Consider the following 26,629-nt stretch of genomic DNA (forward strand, 5'->3'; position numbering starts at 1 on the left):
CATATGATGGGATATCAGCTCAAGAATTGTCAGTTCATTGGACAAATAAGGCAAAGCCTGCCAATACAATTATAAGAGCCTGATAAGGAAGGCGCAGAAGAGAACCAGCAGGAGAGGGAGACACAGCCATAGCAATTTAAAAGGTGAGGGGCAATCCCAGAAGAAGGCAAGAAATGCCAGTGGGAGCAGGGAGAGGGAAGGAATGTGAGTGTATCTAACTACACATTCTTCCCAAAAGAAAAATTAACAAGAAGATAGAAGTGGCTCAGGAGAGGAATCACTGGCATTCATCTGCATTATCCAGGAAATCTCCCCGAGGTGGACACCTGACTGGGAGGTGCAGGTGGCCGATGGTGATTGTCAAGCTAGCTTGCCTCATAGCTCAGGAGAGAAAATAAAATAATGTTTTATTTTAAGGGAGTACAGGTAGGGGGCAGAGGGCACTAATTCCTATTCCTAAGCATTTTTCAAGGGGCATCTCTTTTTCTTCTGTGGCTGATAAGATGGGATGATGTTGGAAAGCACCTGTTTGGAAAGTTCAAAGGGTTTCCAAAGTAGAAGAAAAGATAATCTGAACCAAAGCTGATGGCGGGGGGATGGCTGAAGGATAACCTGAGAATTGCTGGTGATGGAGGTTTCCACATGTGACACCTCTTTGTATGCAAAAGAAGTTTACAAGGTGTCTCTCTTGCTAGTAAATGGCATGAGGGACAAGTACTCATCCTGTTGATAATTTTCTTAACTCCGTAATAGTACAAATCCAGTGGGCTTGTCACAGATTTCAGCCTGAAAGCAGAAAAGGGGGATAACTGCCCCACAAACAGGATTTACCAACAAGAAGCAACAGTTCCCAGGGCACTTTTCACCCAGGTCTGTGAGAAACGCACCTCCTCCTGGGTTGGCCGTGCGATTGTTCAGAGCTCTGTAAATTTGCACCAGCTGGGGGATGTTCAGCAGTGGGTGGGGTTGGTAAGACTTTTCACCTGCACTTCTAATGCTGTCTTCCCCAGACACTGGAGCACAGGTTTTGCTCCCAAGCTGATCAGCAGAGAGGAGCAGGAGTGTGTGCTCACTCGTGGGTCATCTTTGTTTCTCCTCTGGGTGTTCTTGCAGGTTGGCTGGGCACAGGTGGGTAGAGACGTGCACCTTTCCAGCTGCATGTTTCTCGGAGTGCACCAAGAGCCAGGAGAGAAGGAGAGGACTCTCTGTCCTGTGGCCACTTTGGCAGGAAGATGACAGACCCCCAGGAGTGTGCCAGCCAGGGGAAGCCCAGCCTGTCCTTTTCCATTGAGGAGATCTTAAAGAAACCTTCTACCGGCACCTCCTTAAGCAGTGAAACCAGAAACAGAAGTAACTACGCTCAGAGACCTCCAGCCCTAAAAGCAGGGTCACCACTGGCCTTTGGTAAGTACCAGTTACAACACTTAATGAAAATGTGCCTCTCTTTTTAACCCTTAAAGGTATCCCATTTAATTATGTAGAAATTTTATTCTTTAGCTTTTGTAGAAATCTGGAATTTCCCTAATCAGGTACAAAAAATTCATTATATATACAGAAGTAATCTTCAAAAAATAATTTGCTTTCAACCTCTCAGTAAACTGGGCTCTGTTTCCAGCCTTTGGTGGGATTTCATACATTATAAACCCCCAGTGTCATTGGAGAGGTGGGTTTGCAACCTGAACAGTTATTGTGGGTAGCTCTCTTCAGTAAGAGTGAGAAGTTTTTATTGTAAACAAATACAACATCCTGGTGTCCTTCCCTTTAAAAAACAATACTCTTGTTATTAAAAAAAAAATCCCCTGTCATAAGGAAGGACAGGCATTCAAACTCAGGAAGCTAGCCTAAAACTGCTGCAGCTTAATGAAGTTGTTGGAGTTTCACTTAGATCAAGAGCTGAGTGTTGTCTGGAATTACAGCCAAATCTCATATCTGTACCATTTTCTGATAAATCCGACCACTCATCCTCAAGCAGGAGAAATGGTCTGTAAGGGTAATGGTAGCTAAGAAGTGTCAGAACCCAATTGCTGGAACAAGAAAAGAGAAAGCATTTGTGTTTAATCATTTCTCCTTATCATCAGGGACACTAGGTTCTTTCATGAACTAAATAAAACCAGCTAGTAGAAAATGAGCATGAGTTCAATCTTAGCAAATCAGCAAGTGCATTAGCCTTTTTTACTTCATTTTCCTCATTTTAGTTACTTTGGCCTTCAGTGAACTTTTACTACCACAGAATTATTTTTTTTTTTCCTTAAACAAAGACCAGTGGCCAACATTTTCTGAATTTAGTATTTCTTCTTTTTTAATCTACATCTTCCTTTAAAAGGAGATTTTATGTATACAAACACATTAACTTAACTGAAAAATTACTTGCAGTTTTGACTTAAATTTTTCACTCCTCTCTTGCTCAACTGCTTTCAACAAAGTTTAATGCTACATTTCATTTTTTGTAACACAGAAAGGGCTTTTAATGGATCAGGACCCCATTTCCCAGGACACTGAGTGAACTACCCAGTACTAAGGGAGAGAATCTTTTTCCAAAAACCTGGCAGTCCAAGTAACCATTGCTTATTTGCATAGTTTCATCTTTTTTTATGTCCAAAATGGATACTGACCTGAACTGGAAAGCAAACAAGACCTAAATTGGGAAGGAAAATAGAGCAAAATGAGTACCACACTCACTAGTGTAAGGTTAGTCACCAGTTGGGCATGAGCCCAGTCCCACTAACGCTGCCTCTCAGCCGTGCTTTGCACAAGATTTGCACTTTCTTGCTCACCTCGGACACAGGGCAACATCACTGTCTCTGTATGGAGCTTGTTTCCTGACCATGGGGCAGAGCCAGCCCACAACACATCTCACAGCCATGGGAGCCCCAAGCATTGGGGCTGAGCATACAAGCAGTGCCTTTGTGTCGCTATCTGTGGCTTCCCACAGGTGGGGGATGGGGGAAAGTGTGGGGGAAAGGGAGAGTGTGTTGCTGAATTTTCACAGAACCAGAAGATGATGGAGGTTGGATAGAACCTCTTGAGGAAGTCAAGCCTGCTGCTCAAAGAAAGGGCAGCTTCAAAGATAGATGAGGTTGCTGAAGGCCACAGCTAGTGTTGCTCAGCTGATTCACCACTGGTACTGTTGGAGAACTGCAGCATTTAGAGGTTTCCTAAAGCTGCCAATGCAGATCAGACATGTTTTAAATATGGTCCTGAAACAAGTGAAATCTTGGTAGTTTGTAGGGGCAGACAAGGACATAGCTGATGCTGGTGCAAGTATAATGGGGCCCAGGTGCTGAAGGAGCCCAGGTGCCAGGTTGACAAGGGGGGGGGAATGCTGGCATGAGGTCTGTGGGAGAGAGCTTTTGTGAGCTGAAAGTCCTTCCCAGAGGGCCCATGACAGTCAATTTGTGCCACTGGATCCAAAGTGAGACAGATAACACCACTGAAAATGAAGTCAGTGCTGTTCATAACATGGACCATAGAACTGCATTTTAACAACATGAGACTCTTCTCTGGGAACAGAGAAGCGTGGCAGAGACAGAACCTTTTTATATTAAGTCCATTTCGCGATCAATATGTTGAAGCCCTGTTTCACTGCGTGTCTCGGCTAAGCATGCCGCTCCAATCACAAGGTCTGACAAATCTGTATGCAGGATGTGGTGGGTTCCTAGGATTGCATTACTGCACTGCTAGTACTGTCTCATCCCAAATTACTCCACCTGAGAGTACAGTCAGTTTTTCACCTTGAAAGCAATGCAGGCAGAACAGTCAGGCCTTGCCTTTAACTTTGCTTCATCACCTAGCCAGAGAAAGACTGTAGCTGCAGCAAGAAAATATAGTGACTCTTCTCTCCCCTGCTAGAAAGCAAGGGTGGATTAGTATACTTAAGACAATGTTAAATGTTAACTAATGAAAATAGTATATACACATGAAGATTCACTTAACCGTCACTGGAGCTAGGAAAAAAGGAAAGCTGTAGAGATATTCCAAAATGTTGTTGTACGTTGCTTTTGCAATTGATGAAAGATGTTTAAAAAATAGGACGAAAATTAAGCTTTTTCACTGTTGGTTTCTTACTAACACCAAAGTGATACCCATGCTTATTACCCTTTGCTTTCCCAGCAGAACTGCTGATTTTTGCAGATAAGGTTTATTTATTTCATTATGTATGCCGTACATCTTGGGATAATTGCTGTATTTCATCAAAGTCATTCAACTTCATGCTATATAACACTGGCATTAAACAAGTTGTGTAAATAATCAGCTATATCTAATTTGGCTCATCACTGACCGAGGTCAGGGAACTGAAATGAGCTGGGGAACTTGTTGGAAATTCCAGGATGGGACACAAATCCAGCTGCTTTCCCAGAACATTTCGTCAGCAACAAAGAAGGAAGTATAACAGGTCAGGGCTGAGTTATATTTCACTACAGATTTTACGAACATTTCCCACATCCCGTGTGGTATGTACCTAAGCCAAGCTATGATCCATATGAGACCAAGGAGTGGCATCACATACATACTCATGGCTACCATAAATTAAATACCCAGGCTAGAAATTATCATCCAGTTCATCTAGGCAGTCTAAGTACCAAGATCACACTTGTCCTGAAGTCTAAATCTAGTCATTAAGAGCTGAGGAGATGGATAGGACTAGAGGACCAGAAGATGCAGAATCAGAAATGAGGGACGTCGTAGACAAAGCTTACGCTGGAGTCCTTTTCCAAGAAAAGCCAGAGGTGCTGGACCAGATGATTTCTAGAGCTGCTTGTAACTTAAATAATTCCATAATTCTTTGACGAAAAAAAGATGTTGTAATGTACGTTGCCAGCGTCTCATGGAAAGCTGGGGCAGGACTTGATCATGTATGAGAAGATCTCTGGGCCTGACTCCTAAGTTCACATGTTTTTGTGAATGTAATTCCAGTGGGACTTGGAATAAGGAGTGTGCAGTCTTCTCAGGAGTGTGTAACTTCCCAGTTGCAGTATTAGCAATTTGTGAGTTTTCCACACACACACAACTACTAGATGACCTGGGACTGCAGCTGTTAATCTGAAATCTACTGAAATTTTTGAAGGACTCTTACCAAGTTAAAAAGGGAACAGTGAACAAGAAGACATTTGAGTATTCAATCTATGCTTTCCTTCTCTTCTTTTTGTCACAGTGCCTAGAAAGGCTAACCACGGCCTTTGCAAGGGACACAAATAAACACCCAGCAATTGCTGATTCCCTAGTGCCAATTCTCTCATTTCAAACAGAGAAGACTAGCAGACCTATTTCAGAAGAAATCCTTCTTCTGAAATCCCTGGGAACATGATTTCAATGTGCTTGAAAGCACCTCTGAAATAATTGTTCATTACTCCTCCAGTTTCTGCCAGTGAGGTTCTACCAACAGGAGGTCCTTTATCAAGTCACAGAGAGCTTCAGATGAGGACTTTAAACCCAGGAAATTAATAGTAAATTCAGTAATAGATACAATAATTCTTTCATGCTGCTTGTGTTATCCCCCATTATATTAAGGATATGCAAATCAATAGGAATACAACTGCCACTTCACAGACAAATGTCAATACGATGATTGTTTACTTCACCCTTAGCAACACTCCACCTAGTTTTATTGTAAAAGAGGAAAGAGCTGAAGGAATAAAACTAAGCAGATACCACCTGCCCCATATCATCAATTTACCCCACCTATTACAAGGAAAAACAATCCACTTAAAAAAAAAAAAAAAAGTTATTGAAGCAAGAGAAAAGCAGCACAATAAAAAGCTGCTTGCAGTTCCCAATGACAGACTCAGACTCTTCCCTGTTCACAGCCTTAGTAACACCCTAAAATCATTAGCCTTATGTCTACAACAGGTCTGTCTCTCTCCAGTGATTACACAAAAAGCCTTAAATGGAACTTGAACCATCTGAAATAACCTCCTGCTTCCAAAAAAAAATATTACTATGTTACTATCTTCCCTGAAATTTCCCATCCTTTCCTATGCAACTGAAAGTCAAGCCAAAAAGACCATTTTGAGCCACAAGTCAAAGTCATTCCTGTGAGTGACAGCTACAAATACCTCATGTTGTGCCAGGCTCGGGGTGGGGAAAGAAAGAAAACTGCATTCCCTGGAGGAAATTTTACCCCGTGCCAATTCATAGCTATTTTTCAGAGCTCTCTACTGGAGTCACATGAATATGCACTGAAAAATATTGGCTGGCCTAAAGAGCTACCACTTCAGGCAATCTCCTTGCTTGTTCAGAACAGCAAGAACCAGAGAAGGTTGCAATGCAACAGGGCTAGGCTTTGAGGATCCTAACTGTCAGATATGTGCTTTAAACTCAGTAATATCAACCTTCAATTTCATGCTCCAGAAAACTGCCTTGATTTTTCCAGTATCTCTTTAAGGTTCATGCCACTCTAATTGGTTTCTTTGATCTCAAACAACAGATCCTCCCACTCCTTTTCACCAGTTCACAGACATTGGTATTTTCCCATCTGCCCAAGACAGTCTTCCATTTTTCTCTTCCTGTTCTCTTCCTGTTTTCTCTTCCTCTCTCTCCCTGTTTTCTCTTCTTCAGTCCATAAATATTCTATCCGTGCTCATACATAAGTCGTGCTCATCACTAGGGTATGTGAGCATCTCAGAGAAAAAATCTGGGGAGGAAAGTTGTGCATGAAGCATGAAGACATGTGAAAAGTCTTCTATAATTTAAAAAGTGCAAGTTTTATTCTTAGAAAGCTTTAACCACTGCCCAGAATTGCACCTTGCTCAGGTACCCTCATGTTCTTCATTACTGTAGGATATAAGCACTATCAGCTCTGTAACATATTCATGTTTGCAGCATCCCATCTAGCAAGGGAGTGAAACTAGTCCTTAATTTAGGAATGGGGCATTGAGATAGAAATCCTTGGCTAAGAACCTATGCTAACACTGATATCCTCTGAGTTCTCAAGCAAATAATTTAACCTCAACCCCAAACTAACCCCTAACATCCTAACCCCAACTCCAGATCTATCCTTCTCCTTTATACCACAAATATTGTTCAAAAACCATTTCTTTAAAACCTCACTCGCTTTCTCACCAGAAAACTCAAACCTAGTTTATCCTAAAAGAATTAAGTTAGACCCATTTTGCACAATATGCCTCAAACATAGAGGTGGACCTCATACCAGGTTTTTGAGGTCAGCATGGCTGGACACAAGCAATTCTGTTTAAAAGTCTACCCATAGATTGGTGATAATTTGAAAAGATAATATTTGAACAACCATCCTTAGTTGACATGAGGATTGGCTAATTTCCAGAGCTCTTGTAACTGCATTTTCTTCATGTTAGTGTCAGCCCTCTGTAAAATTCCTATTGTGTGGGCTTTTACTGAGGGCAGAATTGGGCACTTTGTCTCCAGATGTTTTAATTATCATTGCTCCAAGGCTGGTTACAAATAGAACTTGTTATTCGCTCAGAAAATAAAACTCTGACAAGTCTAAAAAGTTAGATGTTGTACTGATGCTAGATACTGCACCAGAAGTAAAACACTTATTAAAAAAATTGAGTTTCTTCCAGCACAACCTGTTGGGGTTCACACCGCTGCTATTTCAATATGGGAGGATAGAGGGGAACAGCCACAGGTGCTGCAAACCCCAGAGCCTAGATGTGGGTGACCGCGCAGGAGTGCAGTTCATTATTGCATTAAGTTTTTAATGTTCTTTGGTGTTAATAGCAGCCAAAACTGTGTTGTCAAATTCACTTCAGGGTCATGCTCACCATGGAACCTAAATTCCACAATGGGTTCATTATGCTTATGCGTTGCATCTTATTATGCCTTTCCAAGCAAAGAAATCCAGGCATGAAGGAAAACTAGATCAAATTCTAGGTTTGCTATTAAAGCAGCACAGATCCAGTTATCTTGCCTTTGAAGAGTCAAGCCTGAGCCTTGATTACATCTACCAAAGGCAACACATAAAGCACTCGGAATTGAGGCTTATAGTGAAGCTTCAAAGTAGTGGGTAGGAGAATGGAAGTATTTTATATACCTCTCCAGGGATGCTAATAGCCACAGACAGCCCACTGCCTTAAACTACAAGGTTTCCCAGCATGTTATATTTTAGTGCCTGGCTTTGCAAGGTCCACTTACCTTTATAAGAAAGAGTAAGGACTCATACTACGTTCATGAGAGCAGAAAACTAATCTGAAAATCTTTGCAGTGCCCCTGCTGCACACAGAAATGATGGTGTTAGTATTAAGGCAACACCATGACAAAAGAAAGATCGTGGCTTCTGTGGCCAATTTCATCACCACTCATGGTCAGGGGTCCTAGCACACATCACCACTTGTTGTTGCTGAGATTACCTTCAGCTTCCGCTTAAATTGTTTATAAGACTCATGATCAAATCTAAGATAAACTTATGGGTGCATTTCATGAAAATGGGCCAATATGCACTTCTCTTATGTTTGTCATATCAACAAGCGTGTGCAGGTGATTTCATGAAAATGAGTTGGCTATCAGTACCTTCCTAGATATCACCAGTGTCACTTGTCACAAAGGCAGTTGGGAAATGTTGACAGCCTGGGCAAAGGCTGCTTTTAGATTTATCTAATGCCTACATCTGAGTGGCAGGCAGCCCAGATACAGAATAAAGAACAAATGCAACTGAATCAGGGAAGACACTATTCTCTGGCCCGTCTTCCTATAAGGTAGATGTACCTACAGGGAGAAGAAAGATTTAAGAAAGGACTAGATTTTTAAGAGCATTTGGCATCCAGCAAATTCCACAGCAATCTTGCTGACAGATTTTCAGAGCAGCTCCCCATCTACTATATTTCTGAGTTCTTCAGAAAAGGCGGCCACTGATTTGGATACTGACAGGGAAGCTGATATCTGCTGATATACACCTGCCTGATATCATCAATTCACCCCACCTATTACAAGGGTAGACAATCCACAAAAAAAAAAAAAAAAAAAAAAGTATAGAAGCAAAAGAAAAACAGCACGACAAAAAAATTGCTTGCAGTTCTCAGTGACAGACTTCCTTGTTCACATCATTTGGTTGTGTCTTCTCACTTCCACAGTCCCTTTCTGAAAATCTCCCACAAAGACCATTGAAATTTTTAGTGTGGAAGAAAACAGATAACAGGCTAGATTTTGGGGTCAAATTCACCAGAATCATGCCCTTGCAACATGGGGTCATTCTGGCATTGATGCACAGCACAGAAGGGTTAAGGCCATTTTAAATATGATCAGGTTTGAATGGTAAAGTACCTAGACCACACCCATGCTTCTTTTTTTCACACAAACTGGAAGGTGTGCTGAATGACAGTTGCTTTATGCAAAGCTGTCTTGTGCTGTGTCCTTTACAGATTCCAGCAGCAGGAGTCAGTTAGACTGTGAATTACCTTCAGCCAAAATGCTTCTCCCTGCCACATGTGCTACACCCATGGTCAGGGTAAAGAAAGCACAGGCAGCTCACTGCAGGAGATCCACTGACAGCCCAGCTTCCCTCCTGAGTAAGGACACAGGACATGAACACCTGGAAGGTAAAAGAAAACATGAGGAAGAAGACGATCAGCTATGCAATTTCCCAGTGGATCATCTACTTCATGGTGAGTGCCTCTATATCCAGACTTTCTCCCAGAGTACCCAAACACACAGCTTTTGTCTTACAGTGATGTACATGGCAATACCTAGAAACAGACATCACAAATATTTCTATGGCTAAGCTCCTGGCTGAGTCACAGGGATGGCTCTCCAGTCTAAAACATGGCGACTCACCCTTTGAGCTAAAGATCTAGGTCAGACCTGCCAACCCTACCAATTCTAGTTCTAGGGACTGCTTGGAGTGTTTACTGCCCTCCTACTTGGGGTGGCACTCTACAGAGTTACCGTGTTCAGCAGACTCGCTCCCTGGGTTGTGCAATGCTCGTTTCCTGGTAAATGGACATTGCACAACGTGGGGAGCGAAGCTGCTGAACATGCCGAATCAGCTTGATGTGTTCTGTACACCTTGGACCCACTGTACAGGTGATGAAGAGGTCATCAGCATGCGCACAGGTAAACTGTTGATGTGCAATAGGACTGACGTGCAGGATGTGTCAGGCACAATTTTCAAGCCTGGCCATCTTAGCAGGTCTGTTCATTTCATCAGTTGTGAGCACCGGTAAACAGTAGCCTGTCTCTTAGCCCAAGCAAAGAACAGTACAAATATACTTTGTTGCACAGAGCCTTTAAGCTAAGCAGGACGCATGGTATCTGAACAAGACAAGTTCCTAACAGACAGACTGCAATTTATTAGTAAGATGTGGCAAAACCTGCTTTAAGTTCTTTGAGTTTTAGGAAAGGTTAATACAGACAATCATGCTAAACTCCAAAAAACAGGTTCTCGGTAGCAGCAGTAAGAGGTTTCCTGCATAGTTTGTTTTTATACACTCCTTCCTGAAAGAAAAAAAAAAAAAGCAATTTCAAGTAAGTCCATTGAAGATTCCTAATGGTCTTGTGTGACCACAGATGCAGCTGTGACAGCAGACTCAGCTGGCTTCACTGAGCCATCTTCACATATCTTCCTCATCCCATACTCTGCAAGTTGGCAGAGGAAACATTTCTTTCTGTGAAATACATTTGGAAGAAAAGCCTTTTCCTGCTGCTGCTGCTGTGGTATACATGAGTCTTGTGACAAGCTGCTGCCACCTCCTCCTCCTGCACAAGATGGTGTCTGTCTTGATGCAGAGAGAAGCCTTGTAAGATAACTGGATATTTTAGCCTATCTCTGCCCTGTAAGCTGCATGAAGCTGATGGCAGCAGGGCAAAGTCAGGTTGCCTCCTCGCAGAAGAGCCAGGGTTGTAAGTATCTGGCACTCAGAGTTGCCTGTGAGTGCTAAAAAGGAGTTCATTTCAGGCAGGAGGGTGTTCCCAGCCACAGGGATCACACCAGAGCTGGGAGGTGGCTTTCCCAGGGTGACAGAGGAGGGAGGTGGCTGTCTTGACTCAGCACTTAGCCTCACTGACCAGCGCAGTGGTTGCTACCAGCCTCATCAGCAAAGCAGGGGGGGAAGGATGTAATTATCTGCAGAAAACTAATCCAAACTGAGCAGGCCCTTTCATTGACAACTTATATTTTAAAGGCATTTTAAACAAAATCTCTCAGTTCCCTAGTGGCAGTGGGGTTTTGAAACCAAGCAGAGGTTTAATGATCTGCCATTTTCTAGGCTACTGGTTCCTGCAGTTGCTGATCCTTTGATAGAAATTGGATGAAGGAGGGGGGAGGATCCTAAAGCACCGGATTGGCATTTTCCCCATGGTGCACAGTGCTGTTTTGGATCCCGTTCACACACTGTGTCATTCTTAACAGAGAGCTGGAGGCCAGGGTTTAAAATCCTTTCCAGCATCATAAGCTTCAGCCTTCTTCCTCCCCTTTATGTTAGCGGGAAAGAGCTGGTGGCTTTTTTTTTCCTGCCTCTGGCTGTGGCTGGAGTCACCTTTCCCACACAAGGTCAGCAGCAGCACCTGAAGGAGAGGTAGACTACACCATCCCTGGAAGCAGTCTGTAATCCTTACAGTTTGAACTGACAACAAGTTAACTTCTGTTTCCATGCCTATTGACTCTGTGGTGCTTCAGACACACTTTTGGCGTGGTAGCTATAGGCTAGTCACGGGTCCTCTAACAAGGCATCTGGGCAGTGCCAAATGCCCATAGCATCTGCTATGGAGGTGTCCCCAGGACCTCCTTCACACCCACATCAAGAATGCCTACAAGCACCTGGGGGAAACAGCACCAACCTCAGCAGCAGGAGAGCTTTCTGATGTGAAAGACATCAGAAGTCCTTGGCTGGGAGTTCCCTCACCTCTTTCTCACAGTCTGCCTCTATCTATATAAAACACCTGCATAATTTGTGAGGAAGGGCACTGGGCTCTGACTATACACATCTGTATAGCTGTCAGGGAGCAGAAGAAATCAAGCGTGCTATACAATCACCTTGGAGGCGGGAAGGGTAAGGTTTGTCTGGTGCTTTTTTGGACAGGAGGAGAAAGAGGATGAGGAGGCTATGACAATATAACCTTCATGGGCAGGTGGTCTGAGATAGCAAGAGCACCCTGACTGTGACCCTGAGTGTGAATTTGGAGCATATTTCCAGGAAAACCTGTAAAACTGTAGTGTTCCTAAAAATTTGCTTTTCCCACAAGCTGGCTTCTGCAACTAAGTGGTTTAGAAATGCAGTCTCATTTAAGCTAAATAGATTTATGCACTTACCACAAACCATTTACAGGAAGCAAAGCCTCTCGCACTTTGAACTTAGAGGCTGTATTATAAGCAAAAAAAGAGAAAAGCCCTCATATGCTAGAGATATGCTGACAGTGGCATTTAGTTTTGCTAAGCCCCCATTTGAATTTGGAAGCGTTCATTCTGAACGTTAGTTTCTTTCACCTTCTGCATGAAAAGCTTAGCAGAACTTTTTTTGGAAAACCTGGTTCTTGGGAATCAACGCCGATAAAACCTGTTTTAGAAAGCGACCATTCCGAGAGAGGCCTTGCTTTGGAGCTGTGGGTACAGACTTTGCTTGGGCCAGCTCTTTGTGAAATTATTAATTGCTGCCATTTTGCTATGTACAACTGCCATTGCTGCCAGGATCTTCAAAACTTAAGAACAAGCAAGGCAAACTCTTGTGGCTGTCAGTCAGCATCACAGCAACATGTCCATGTAAATGCCCAAGTTAAATCATGACGTCCCACTTTCCTTTTAATTCCTTCTCTCTGCTCTGTGTGACACCCTTGGGACTTGACCAGTTCACAACAGCCAAGCACTAGAACCTGAGAGGATTGTGTGCCCCCCTGCCTGCCTCACCTACGGCAGCTTGTGCCACATACAAGATCCCACCTGAGTTCACATCCTCATGGGAAATTCTTTTGCAATGTCTTTTACACATGCTGAGTCTGATTGTATACATTTCTGTGTGTATGCTCTGACTCTTTACATCCAAAGGCAGTGGATGAGTGTTCCCAGCATTGCACATGGGTAATGGTTCCAGTCTTCTGCTGCAGCGAGGAAGCAGTCAGTGCCTTGGAGAAGCCAGATAGCAGCATCACATTAAGACACTGGCAGATGTCTGGTCTTGTGGGACTTCTTCTCTGAGCAATAATTCCAGTACAAGGTAGATCAGGCTTCAATAAATGGAGCCAGCTCCTAATTCCACCAGAAACTGGGGGTTTCAGGCTGTGGGAAAAACTGGACTTTGTTATTTCCTGCAGCTCATGTCTTCATTATTCACTGCAGAGGAGGCTGCCATAATGAGTCAACATCATCAAAATATTTCCATAGTAGAAATCCTCTGCACATTGCTGACTGGGAGCTCAGGGATTTTTTATTAATCTAATTATTTTATTATTATGATAACATCTTTGATCCCAAAGCATATTGACAAATTCTGGTGGAGATTATCATAAAGACAATAGAAAATATAGAGATTATCTCAGTACTGGAGAACTTCCAGTATAAATCTTGTCCCCTCCATGGTGATGCCAGTTGCAGGCATCTTTAGCTGAGTGTTTTTGTCTTCTCTGAAGCCATAAATTCATTTGTACTGTTCATTTGTGGACAATATGGTCAAATCCATGTACCCCCATGAAACAACATGGTTTATCTCTCGCAGAACAGTCTTTTCCCCGATATGCTGACTTATCTTAATGCATTTATAAAACACCCAAGAGACAATGAAGCACTGTATAATCATAATTCCAGATAAACATTGGCTGCCCAGAATATGCCAATGAGCCTGTGAGAAAGGGCACAAGCATCCCATTGTCCTGCAGAACAAAAGGAAACAATTCTAAATATAAAGGAAAAGCAGGAGGAAAAAATAAATGCCTACATATATAATTTTGCTGCCATTAGCTGTCTTACCACTCTTCTGTTTATCAGTGTGAATAGTCCCTGCAGCCCTGTGTCTCTGAAGTTCAATATTCCTATACATATTTAGAAATGCATCAGACCATTGACCTTGTTTTGGTGGGTTTACCTGAGGCATTGTTGAAAGCTGGTTCTTTGTTTTTCTCCCTCTTTGAAGACTGAGTGTTTATAATCACACCCTGGATATTAAATGAAAGGCATGAAATCTGAATCCTTTACTCCCACCCTTCAGATTCTGTTCGCATAGAAGTCTCACTGATACAAGTAAGCACTGAAGAAAGCAAAGCTGTCAGCATTTGGGGGACTATCATAAATTCTGTTTGTGTTGTTTCTTTGTGGTTTTTTGGGTTTGGGGTTTGGTTTTTTGTTTCTGGGTTTGGGGATTTTTTTGGTGGGGTTTTTTGTTTTGTTTTGTTTTGTTTTTTGTTAAAGAAAATGTTAGTATGCAATGCTTTACTCAAGCAGCCCCTTCTTTCCTGGGAATTTTGGATCCAAAGAGTACATTACGCAGGACCCAGAGATTAATTTGTTCTTGCTAGTCAAATCTGTGTAATGTGACCACGTGTAAGGTTGATGGCACATCCTGATAAGTTCATTTCAAAGGTCTTAGGAGTACTTATTGGCTTATCCTAAATTGTCTGAGAACTTTTCATTACATCCCCAGGATTTGGTATTTTTAATTACTGTTCTTTGAAATTGAGGGCAGGCCTTTTACCTATATAAGCAAGTGCTTTATGCTGAAATGGGAAACAGCAGAGACTATGTACTAAAATAATGATGTAATTATGCTTTCTTGGAGGGAACGCAGACTCTGAGCCAGGGATGTAAACAAGCATGCCTGATTGATGTCTAGAGGTTTGCAGGTACAAATAACCACAAAGAGCAGGAATAAAGTAGAAAACAGGCTGTCTGTGCAATCTGCAGTAAGCTCAGCTTTCTCCATGGGCAAATGGCTGGTTTCTCACAAAGGTGGTTGACCACAGAATGTGGGGAGAGTGGTGGGGAACCTGTTTTCCTCAGTGGGAACTGTTATTGGATTAGGCTGGCCACTGCCTTTAAGGTGGTTTAACAATGGCTGAACATTCACAGAAAGTACGTTTCAAGCTTGAGATTTAGCTGAATGGGGAAATCACATATATACCTACTCCAAATTCACTTTGACCCAAAGGAGTTCACAAAGGTACAGGTCATTTAGCCTAGATACAGCACTGGTATCAGGTGATGGAAACTAACACACACCCCTGTCAGTTGGGATCCCTCAAACCATGGTCTGCATGCTTCTTCTTCCAGATATTTCACTGATCACTGGTCATGCCAGAGTTACGCACAACATCACTTCAAGGCAGTGGCATTTGTAAACACCATCATCATTTTGCTGGCAGATGGGAAGAGTTAAATTCACCAGGGGCTGATGGTGAGCACCATCCTCTGCAATGAACTGTCCACATGAATGGTTTCATACATAACATGTATTCCTTGCCAATTCCTCTGACAAGTAGGCTAAGAAGCTCCCCTGGCTGCCACCGTACAGCTTGCTTAAGTAGGTTTCTAGCCTGGTATTTTCAGCATCACACCACCTAAAATCTGTACCTCTCTGCATTTCAACCTTGCTGTCAGGTGATTAGGCACTGTACTCTGTGGCAGGGTGGAAGCAACTCTCCATCAAGGAGTTGTAGACTGAAGGGAGGAAGTCAAGCCTTTAAAAGTTGTGCTGCTCTGTCTTAACTTTGGCAACGCCTGAATGGCCAGCTGCTGGATGCTAAATGCTTTGTTTCACTAGCAGGAGGCTCTGTCCGGAGCAAGTTGTACCTATCCAATTAGGATCAGTCTCACTGGCTATGCCAGTCCTTCTTAACAAAGGCTGAAAAAACACTTTAATAAAGATTAACCACACTGCCATACTCCCACCTACATATTGCAGCGCGAGCTCTTTTGTAAGGTGAGCAACCTCTTTAACTAGGAGAGGGACTGCCACGGGCACATATCTGTACACAGACAAGCACGTTTTGTCCTGATGCCATCAGCACTCTGTAATAACTCTTTGACAGAATTGCAATAAAGTTTTTTTTTTGCTATGGGCATGGCTGCCACAAGCAGAATGTCACCACAGGAGAACAACATTGAGAAAACCCACGAGAAGGAACCACCTGGGAGACCCACATATCTGTAATTGGTTGAATTAAAAATAAGGGAGAGATGGACTTCTTTTAAAGAGGCTAAAAGGGAAAAACATAACTTAACCAGATATAACGAGGCTCTTTTTCAATGCTTCTGAGTTTCTTTCTAAGAAACAAATGGTACAGTCAACTTTGTTGCACAGAGAAAAATATATTTCTGAGGATATGTAGCTAAAGCCGCCTGCTTGCTTGTGTAACTGCTTTCTTTCTTTTTGTCAAAGAAGAAGCAAAATCTTTGGATCTGGTTATCTCACATCATGAAAGAGGGTATCTGTCCAGAAAAGACAGTAAGATAAACTGATCCCACCAGTTTTAATCTACCTAGACTACATACTTCAAAGCAAATATGTGCCAGCACTGACTTCCAGCCCATCTCTTGGGTTTTTAGTTCCTTATCTCTCCAGTCTATGCACCCTTGTAATGAGACCAAGTAGGCTTGTTACAATTTTAACCTGCTAATAGGCTAAGCGCAAATGGGAGATGCAATTGCAGAGATCTCCCTGAGGTAGCATTTATCTAGCTGGTTCAGGTATACAAGGCATCAGAGAAACAACAGTGCACAGTGTACCATAGGCTATTTGCCTGCTACAGACTACAGTTCAGAATGAATTTGCCCAAGTATAGCATTGTTGCAGCTGCACATCTTTTACTTAGCAAACACAAGTACAAACAGTAGTCTTCAGTATTGATTTCTTCATACCTCTAGTATCTTGTAGCTATGTTATACTGGATAGTGCAATTAAGCTGTGATACACTAAGCTAAAACTGTGCAAATAAGCAATTGTAAATCAGACTCCTTGAGCTGTGTGTATTAAAACCTTAAATTCCCTTACTTTTTGGTAAAGATATTAATTTGGAAGCGACATCTGGAGACTATTTTGTTCAACCCTAACTCTAAATCAGGTTGCTTAGGCCTTCGTCCAGTCAGGTTTAGAATATCTCCAAGGTCTGAGACTTCTCAGCCTCTCCAAGTACATATCAGACCATCTTCAAGGTGAAAACATTTTTTCCTATTATGTAATCAGAATTTTCCTTGCTGCAACTTGTACCCATTGACCTCAGCCTTTCACTGTGCACCTTCAAGAAGAATCTGTATTTATACAAAGTTCAAATGTTTCAACTTGCTCCAAGTCTAACCTAGTAGTAAAGCCAGATCTGCAGAGGACAAATGGAGCCTGTTACTGAATTTAAAGGAGCTATACTGCTTTATCAGCATAGAGAATCTGTCTCTTCCAATGTCAACAGTAAGGCAATGTATGGACAGCTGTATCTCTAAGCATCTGCAAATGCTGACATATTTAGCTGCCTGGTGTTTTCAGGCTTAGTTTCAGCAGTAAGCTAACCTGCAAATGACTTTCACAGAGCATAAAAGCACACTTGAATATCACCAGGTTCTACATAGAAAATAGCTCAGGAAATTCAGACAGTCTTATTTCCCCAGAGACTGTAGAGCTACATTTGTAAAGCCAGTGTTACACTTCCAACACTTTCTAGTCTTATACCTTCTACCAACATTCTTTATTAGACTGCAATTCTGAATGCTGCTGTTTGCTATGGGATCTCTAAGCTAAGGTCCCAAAGCAAAGGGAAGTATCAAAGCTATAGTCAGAGAAATGTTAATGTAGAATCCTAGATTTTTTGTATTTTTATAGGTTTTTTTATTAAACAAACAAACAAAAAACCCTACAAAAATAGAATGACATTACTTATAGAAAAAAATGCACTCTTCTAGATTATCTACTGGCCAAAACCTTGATTAGTTCACAGGAATCTATTTTGTCAGTGATTTCATTTCATTTCCAGTTGAAATCAAAACCTGTCCTTCAGTCTCTACTGGCCCATAGCTGATCTCATGTTATATATGTTCAATCTGATGAGTTTTAGTTTGAAAAATTTGAAACACTTCTGAGCACTGTCTAGACCCTTTTCTTACATAAGAGTCTCATCTGTAAAACAGTTCACCTTTCAAGAAGGAAAAATGTGAATGGTGTAAGAATGAACTGATAGGGAATTTCTTTTGCCCATCAATAAGTTATCTGAGTCATTGTTGTTCCTAAGAAGCTAATATGAGACACCAGAAACTCATTAGACAGCCATGCTCTCTAGTCCTGGACACTTCTTACTGCCAGTGGGACAGAATACAGTAAGACATTATCTGTCACATGCATTCCCCATCCCAACTCCAGCACAGTTTAAAATATTGTGTGGTTCAAGGCAATGGATCTAGCTCTCAGGTACCATAACATGTCCCAGCTCAACTAAAAGTTTCTTCACAGACTTATACCAGCTGTGCGCAGCCTTTATCTTCTCATTCTCCTGTATTCTTTGTAGGGTAGTCTTTGCAAGTCCCTTTAGACTCGTGATCTTCACTACTGAGTTTGTTCCACACCTTGTCCCTGTCGAGGTGGTATTGCATTGCTTGTAACAGCTGATTTCTTGAGTCTATCTAGGTTGATTAATCAAATGAACTCTGTACCAAATGTCCTGCCAGCACCCACAGCTTCTTAAGCTGGTAGCCAAGGATAGATATCCACATTATGATCTTAGTCTCTGTTGTGTATGAACATACTGTCTATGGAAAAGTCCTGCAGATAGCATGGTTTGATAATGTAAAACATTCCTTTCTAGCTCACATAGTAGTCTCTGTTTTGGGCACTAGAAGTCTTGCCTTAGCTTTGATTCCCCATTATAAAGAGGAGATGATAGCTGTCATCATATGTGCTTACAGGAAAGAACTAATGATTGCTGTTTGTATAGTGCATGCTGAGATGAGGTCTGATCCAACTGGTCTTTGGCATTCACTTCAATCCCATCATGGTCAAGTTCTGTCATCTCAATTTTGTAGAGTCTGATTAATGTATGAGACAGAAGGGTTTATACTGAACTAAATCATTATTTGCTGTATTCTGGTGGAATATAAAATACACCTTTTTTATTACTTGATGTGACATCTTAGGTTTTAAAATGTAGACAATTTCTTTCTTGCTTTGCATAGTCATTAAATTGTATTTCAGTTCATTAATCTAATACATTTGTTTTAAAAATATATTGCGATTTTTTTTTGCTGATTCTCTGGGAGATAGTCAGGTTTGTTCTCTTTCTCCTTTCTGATTGCTAGAAGGTACATAAGACTGCCTAGGCATACAAAACCTGGCAGGACAAGAACGATGCCAGCATCCCAGATGTTTATGTACAGCTGGGACCACAAGAACAAGGAGGTGGTCACAGTTTGAGCTTGGATCTCTTGCTCCATTCTGGAAATGCTCGAGGTAGAATGCAGCTTCTCCCAGGTTTGTGGAGCCAGCCTTCTACCCTGGATAGAGGCAGGAGCTCAGCTCAGTGTTCAGGGAGACGTACAAAGTCTTCTCAGGGAGGCCTCAAATTTCTGAGACCATGACAGGGTCAGGGCAAACTTCACATGTTTTTGGGATCTGCTATATGAATTGCCCTGTGCTAGAGAAATACAAATACCATACATTGTAATTATACAAATACAGCAGAGATTCATTACTGTCTGGCAGAATGTGATGTGCTTGACAAAATATCAGGTCAATCTTACCTGTCTACAGAATCTCCCAGGAGGATATGGAGGCCAGTCGTCACAGAGGGGTGTGAGGTGAAAATCTTCCAGACAAAACACACCATTATGAACTGTTAGCTCTATCATATCTATAGGGGACATAGTATCCCGAGATTCATGTTCTCAGCACTGATATTTCCCTTTTAATCCATATAGCAATAAATCCACCTTACAACCATCTTTTGGGAAGTTTCAATTAGATGCAATTTTGTAACCAGGGCTTCTTAGGAAAGGGTGGCTACGGCTATCTTCAGCATAAACGCACAAAAATATTTCTCATTTCAGATCTCTGCCCCAGTAGTGTCAGCAAGATTCAATGAAAATAACATTTTTCTCTTGAAGCTGAAACCAGTGCTACAGTCTAATGAGTAGTACTTTGACAGGCCAGTGAAAAGTCTAATGATAGGTATTTAACTGTGTTGGACATCAGCTTCATTAGGCTGTTTCTGAGATATGGGAGTATTGACAGTGTTTATGATAAATGATGCTCCTCAGTTATTCTTGCATGGCTGGTTTTCTTTCAAAGTACCCAAAAGGTGTAGAAAAGATTAAATATTCACAATGGAACATACTCATTTACTGGTCCCCAGGTATTGTGTCCTAGGCACCTTCCTATCAAGTCAATGGACAGAATTATTTATTCCTTATTTTCTATGTCACCAGAGTCACAATGACGTTTTGGTTACAGACTGAAAAATGTCATTTTCTGGTTGGTACAGAGCTCAGTTGGCCAAGGCATTTAGCTACCTTTTCACTGCTTTAGCCCCCAAAAGGAAAAGTTTAAGCTAGTGGTTGAAAAAACAGGGGAAAAATGTACAAAGTCTCTTTGAGGGACTAAGCTAACCTTCTCTGGTTAACTATTCCCATTAGGAAGTGTATGCATCTAGTTACATAGTTTGAATTGGTAGTTGTCATCAGATCATGGAAGACAAAAACCAATTATTCAAAAAGGTCATTTTCTCGAGTAACATGGTGTCATTGCTAATTACTTCAGGTCATTGAGTAGCAAGCTCTTTGTAGTCACTAGTGATATTAGAACTTTTATGCTCCTATCAGGTTGCAGTTTTCCAAGCTCAGCAGAAAAAAAACCTATGACTCACAGCACCTGGGGCATGACTTTTCGCCCTGGTCCTTCAATGTCAGCTGGAATATACTCCATTTGTGCATCAGAGAGGATTCCAGTCTTGGGACAAGGCTGAACTCCATGTTCTGCAGATCAGCTGCCTTAGACCTCACTTCTGCTACTCCTTGCAAGACATTAGCCCTTCACCATCCTTTCAGAGCAACCTAGACCTTATTTTAACTTACACCAAGCTGCATAGAGAGTTCATGATCAAAATAAAATACCCTCATGTATAAGGGCATTTTCAAAATAATGTAGGAGTGCTGAGGGAAGTCTTTAATGTGGTCACACCACAGCAGGTGAAGGAATGGAGCAGTCTAAGAGTCCCCTCAGGAATTCACAGCACCCAAAGTTCCCTGTAAGTTGTTCCATGGGTTTGAAGGCCTTGTTGTTCTTAAGGTTAAGCTTGTTCAGAAAGTCTCCACACAACAACAGTGAAGTTAGGAGAATACCATGACTTTTCTTTGTAAGGTTACATTCTTAATACTGCTGTCACACTGCAGTGAAACTGCTGGCTATCCTTAAATGCTGCTGAAGGAATGGTATGGGAAGAGAGTCAGTCTGCAATGGTTGACTTCCCTCCACAGCATTCACACATTTTTGGTACTCTTTAATCTTGCTGGTGTACAGGAGGAGAAAATTCATCAAAATCAATAGAGTAACAATGGAATAAAATAACACCTTAGATCTTGAGGAAAGCTTAATAAGACAGGAAGGAAAGGAAAAAATAGGGATGGAAAATTCATGAGCTGAAAGAAAGATGGTGATTTGTTACAGGCATGAGAACAGCACTAAGACAAAATGGAGTATCTACTCTTTCATTATGTTTAAGAATTTCTTCACAAACAGTTTATAAGAGATTATAAATTAGCAACAGATGTGTGCAAGTGACAGACAGGAGCAAAAAGGGGTCAAAGGTTGGTCCAACACTAAAGGACTTTGATGACAAACCCATTGCAGGCCTAGTGTGGTTAAAATATATAGGGTTTTGTAGCTGTTAATATGCAGTGGATCCATGGAATTAGCACAGCAAATTAGCACTTTTAACTCACTTCTTGAATGATAAAGTTCATTCACAATCACTACTGGATCAGAAGACAGTCAGCTATGGTAAGTACATCTCTAGAAGGTGTTGGAGGTGTGATCTCAGCTGCATGGCAATTTACAGAAATTGCTGGATCTCTGAACCTTCTTGTGGCCCTGTGGCCTTTTCCTATAAAATGTGATACACCTTTCCTTGTTTGCACAGTTGAGAGGAAAGGGAAACGGAGAATTCGGACAACGTTCACAGCTGAGCAGCTCCAGGAACTGGAGAAGATTTTCCAAGTGACTCACTACCCGGATGTCCATATTCGCAATCAACTGGCAGCAAAGATAAACCTCCCAGAAGCCAGAGTTCAGGTACATTGTGTGTCCAAAATGCTATTCTCTACAATAATTCTTTATTCAGAGTACATTCTTAATAATTTATGCCTGGGTGACGACACTAATGAAATACGTGACCTCTCTGTTACCTTACAGAGGAGGCCAGTTCTGTTCTCCTTTTACAAATAGGGAAAAATGTATTTGTCATCCAGGTGCAACTAACCAAATGGGATTAATCAAAGGGTTAACAGGAGCTCTAAGCATACTAACTGCATAGCAAATAGGAGTTACAGATAGTTATTAGCAACCTGTTGGACTCTGTAGTGACAGAGCAGCCATTTATGAAAGTACTTATTAATCATTTATCAACCTTTTACAGACTAATGAACATCCAGTACAAACTGTCAACCACATCTATCTTCTACAGGGTCTCAAAAAAACGGAAAATAACTGCCCAAATGAAAATGCTTTCTTACTGTTCTGTATTTTTATATCACAGGCTATAAATGCCCTGGCTGTAATTTCAGTGCACGGAAACTAATCCAGTTCCCCCCAGCTGTAATGTAGTCTTGCTGACTGAGCTCAAAAGTGACCCCAAATGTTTGCTGCATATGAAATCTGCCACATTAAAATATCTATACCACTGTGTATTGGAATTTGATGTTGTTTACCAGGCACTGTTGTGATTATTTTTGCATGAGGCAGTTTCTGTACTTGCCATAATGCTAGAGTGATCAGTGTACTTCTATGCACATACCCCACTCTAACAATCAAAGTTCACACAGAGCAGTTTATTGATTATGACATGCCTGGGACTATCGATTAACCATGATGATATTGCTTCATAGTCGGGTGACAGGGAGAATTGGAACAGCATAGCTGTAACATGCTCATGCATTTCCAGTGGTATAAAGCACAAGCTGGGCTACTAGTCAGTGTTCCAAACAGAACAGCAAATCTAGCAGTATCAGTGCATCCACAATGCATTTCCAGTGGTATAAAGCACAAGTTGGGCTACTAGTCAGTGTTCCAAACAGAACAGCAAATCACATGAAGGAACAGGACAACCTTCTGTTTAAAAAAAAAAATAATAATATTTATAATCTGTAGGGGAAAAAATAGTTATCATGGGAAACATCAACCTCAGATGTACACAAAAGAAGTAAAAAGCACCTTGTGTATGAATTGCAGATGGCAAATTCCTGATTTAGACAGTGTTACACATGACACAGGAAATTCTGTGTTTGACCTCATCTTGGCTAATAAAGGGAAACCAGCCACAGAACTAAAAATTAGCATTAACTTAGGTACAAGTCACAAGTTACTATAATTTTCATTGATTGTATTTGTCGCATATAAATAAAACAGAGTGCAGACAATTTGTATATGCTCTTGGTACTTTGAAGTAATAGTTTTGACAAATCTAGTAGCAGTATAAGTCAAATCACTTCACAGAGATAATTTAACTGGAGAAAAAAAAAGTGAGCAACCATTGGGTAACCAAGTGAAACATTACATAACTGTGAAAAAGCTTGTGTTCTCCAATCAAGAAACAAAGGTATGATTGCTGTGGAACAGTTTAAGTGGATAGATGGAATCATAGTGCTGCATGTGCACATGTTTCCATGCAACACAAAATGAAGAATGCTGGATGAGTAAACATTAAAACCAATAAAATATATTTTAAAAAAAACCAAACCCAAAACCAAAGCAGAAGGATACAGACCAAAGCTTTGGTCAGAAATATTAAGGATCATCAGAAACTCAATAAAAGTCCATTACAGAAAAAAAAAAAAAAAAAAGGTGAACAATTTTATTGATCTGTCACTTTATAGATACAGCAGGACTATCAAGGGTAATGCAGTAATGGCAAAGATGTTCAGCCATAATTTCTACTGTATCTTTGGAAATACAGTAGGTAAGGTGGTAGTGACGCACAATGATGATGAAACACTTTCCATAAGGACAATGTTGAACAGCAGCTGCTACAGACAGATATTTTTAAATCCAGACATCTAGGTGACTTATCTCCAGTAGTTCTTAAAAAGCTACTTGAAAAACACTTTGGGTCATCAGTGTTGGTATTTAATCAATCCTGGAGCACAAAAAACATTTGAGGAGCCTTGAAGAAATCTAATGTGTCAGTATTTAAAGGGTAAACAGGACAACCAGATAATGACTGGCCTGTCAGCCAAATATTGATTTTCGGCAAAACAATGATAAAGCCAATATGAGTCTCTGTTAATGAAGAATTAAAGAAAGTTTAATATATTTAGTGCTTATCAGCACTGGTTTATGGAAAATTGATGTTGTCAAACTCATCTTTTTATTATGAGATTATTGGTGGGAGTCTGAAGCTGAAAGAGAGTAGATTTAGATTGGATATAAGGAAGAAATTCTTTACGATGAGGGTGGCAAGACACTGGGACAGGTTGCCTGGAGAAGTTGGTGATGTCCCATCATTGGAAGTGTTCAAAGTCAGGTTGGACAGGGTTTTGAGCAACCTGATTGAGTGAAAGATGTCCCTGCCCACAGCAAAGGGTTTGGGCTAGATCATCTTTAAAAAGTCCCTTCCAACCCAAACCAGTCTATGGTTCTATGGTTCTACGGTTGTATGATTCTATGCATTTGGTTGATAAAGGTAATAACATTGATGTCATGTCACTGTAAGGACCTTGCCTTGGTCCTACACCTTGCTTGGATTAAGAAAACAGGGCAGATCAAATGGCATGTGCTAGTAGACAAAAGCTAGGTCTGCAACAGGTGTTCAATTGCAAATGAGGACATTTCAAAGGTGGTGTCTCATAAGAACCATTTACTGACACAAAGATTAATTTGAACTGCATCATCAGTAAAATCTTTAATGATAGTGCTATGAAATGGTAAGATGATTAGGGGACTGGAAGATAATGAAAAGGCTGATTCTTTACTACAGCAAGTTCCAGATCACTGGAACTCATAGTTGAGGAATACTGGAAAAAGGAAGGTTAGTAGTGTGCAGAGAATAAATTATACCAGTAGCTTGATATCTGTGGTAAACAGAGCATGGAGGAATAGGTTTAAATCCCAGTAAAAGAAAGTCAGGGTAGGCATTGAGAAATCATTTTAGGGGTAAGGGTTTTGGAGAGTTGTTGGGCAAAACAGTCTGTGAACACAGCTTTGCCTTTATTTAAAAAAAAAAAATCCCTGAAGTGAGGACTTTATCCCATGTGCAGACTTTGGAAGAAGCACTTCAGAGGCTGAATTTTGGCTTCAGTCCCCCCTCTGCCCTCAATTACTTTGTCAACATTAAAGAGGAGTCATTTTTATGGTGGTGTTTCACCATATAACTCTTGCGTGGTAGAAAGGGAATGGAGCAGTTCATACAGACTAAGCAGTTCTCAAACACATGCAAAGCCAGATAAACAGGATTGTCCTTTCAGTAACCTCAGATACTGCTAACTATAAGCAATATAACAGAGGGCTTCTGACATTCCCATTACTTCCTGGGCAAGAGTTGCAGAAATAATTGAGCTGCTCATTATTTGGCTTAAAATGCATACATATTTACTTCCAGCAGCATCTGGTTTGGATCACTAACACCTTGTGTTCATGTGAATCACCTGCTTCGAAATAAATGTTTACATTCAAACAGTAAGTTCCTAAGCTAGCAAGAAACTACAATGAAAGGAGGATTCAACTTTTCATAGCAGTGCAACGAGGTGCACTACTGTGGCTGCAGAATAAATACTTGTGTGCCTCAACCAGAAGCCAGGCAGGTCAAATCAGTTGACAGATGAAGGAAACTCCCTTGAGAAAATTAGTTGTCTGTTTTCCAGTGGAGAAGAGATGGCAGATAACATACTCGGACTGCTGAGTGATTTAGAAGGTGACATCCCCTTGGGTCTTTTGCTTAGGTCCCGTATGTGAATTTCAGAATATTAACAGCTAAATATAGGAAGAAACCTATTACTACATTTCCACTGGCGACACATTTTTATTGCAGCCCAGCAAAACATCTAGGTGGGTCTTTTCCCAATCTATTCACTTGTGAACAGAGTGAAAGAGCCCTGTTGTGCAACAAATCACACCTCCTAGGGAAAGCAGAATGATGTGTGCCTTAACTGCTGCAAAGCTTTGACCGTGAAAGGGTCTGCTTTCCTAGGAGAGCCCTGGAACACTTGCTGCACCCTGTCCCACTGTCTTTTCTTGAACAGGGAGATTCCAGCTTTTCTGTGATCTGTAAGAGGAAAGAGACTGTCAGGATAGTGCAGAGTGTGAAAGGTGCTATGTTGAACCCAATGTTTTCCTTTAGGTTCAGCCCCTGGTTCTGCTGAGCTGGAGGTCAATGTTTTGTGAGAGCAGGGAAAGTAGTTGGATATGAGCAGTTCCTCCTTCATTTCCTGTTAATTTCCATGCCTTTTCTTTCTTGCCTGTATCCAGATCTGGTTCCAGAACCAGCGAGCAAAGTGGAGGAAACATGAAAAATTTGGGAACTTTGGTGGCCTTCGACATCTGACAGAAGTTGATTTCAT

General features: G+C 41.3%; 1 protein-coding gene across 1 annotated transcript in view; it reads left to right on the plus strand.

Moving 5' to 3' along the window:
• Nucleotides 1–1,232: 1,232 nt before the first annotated feature.
• Nucleotides 1,233–26,629, plus strand: part of ISX (intestine specific homeobox) — a 26,324-nt gene continuing 927 nt past the window's right edge. The window contains 4 exon segments of the mRNA XM_029085659.1: nt 1,233–1,404; nt 9,333–9,575; nt 22,000–22,151; nt 26,538–26,629. Of these exon segments, the coding sequence (XP_028941492.1) occupies nt 1,233–1,404; nt 9,333–9,575; nt 22,000–22,151; nt 26,538–26,629 (659 nt within the window).

The sequence above is a fragment of the Antrostomus carolinensis genome, unplaced genomic scaffold (assembly GCF_000700745.2).
Source record: "Antrostomus carolinensis isolate BGI_N321 unplaced genomic scaffold, ASM70074v2 scaffold12876, whole genome shotgun sequence".
NCBI lineage: Eukaryota > Metazoa > Chordata > Aves > Caprimulgiformes > Caprimulgidae > Antrostomus > Antrostomus carolinensis.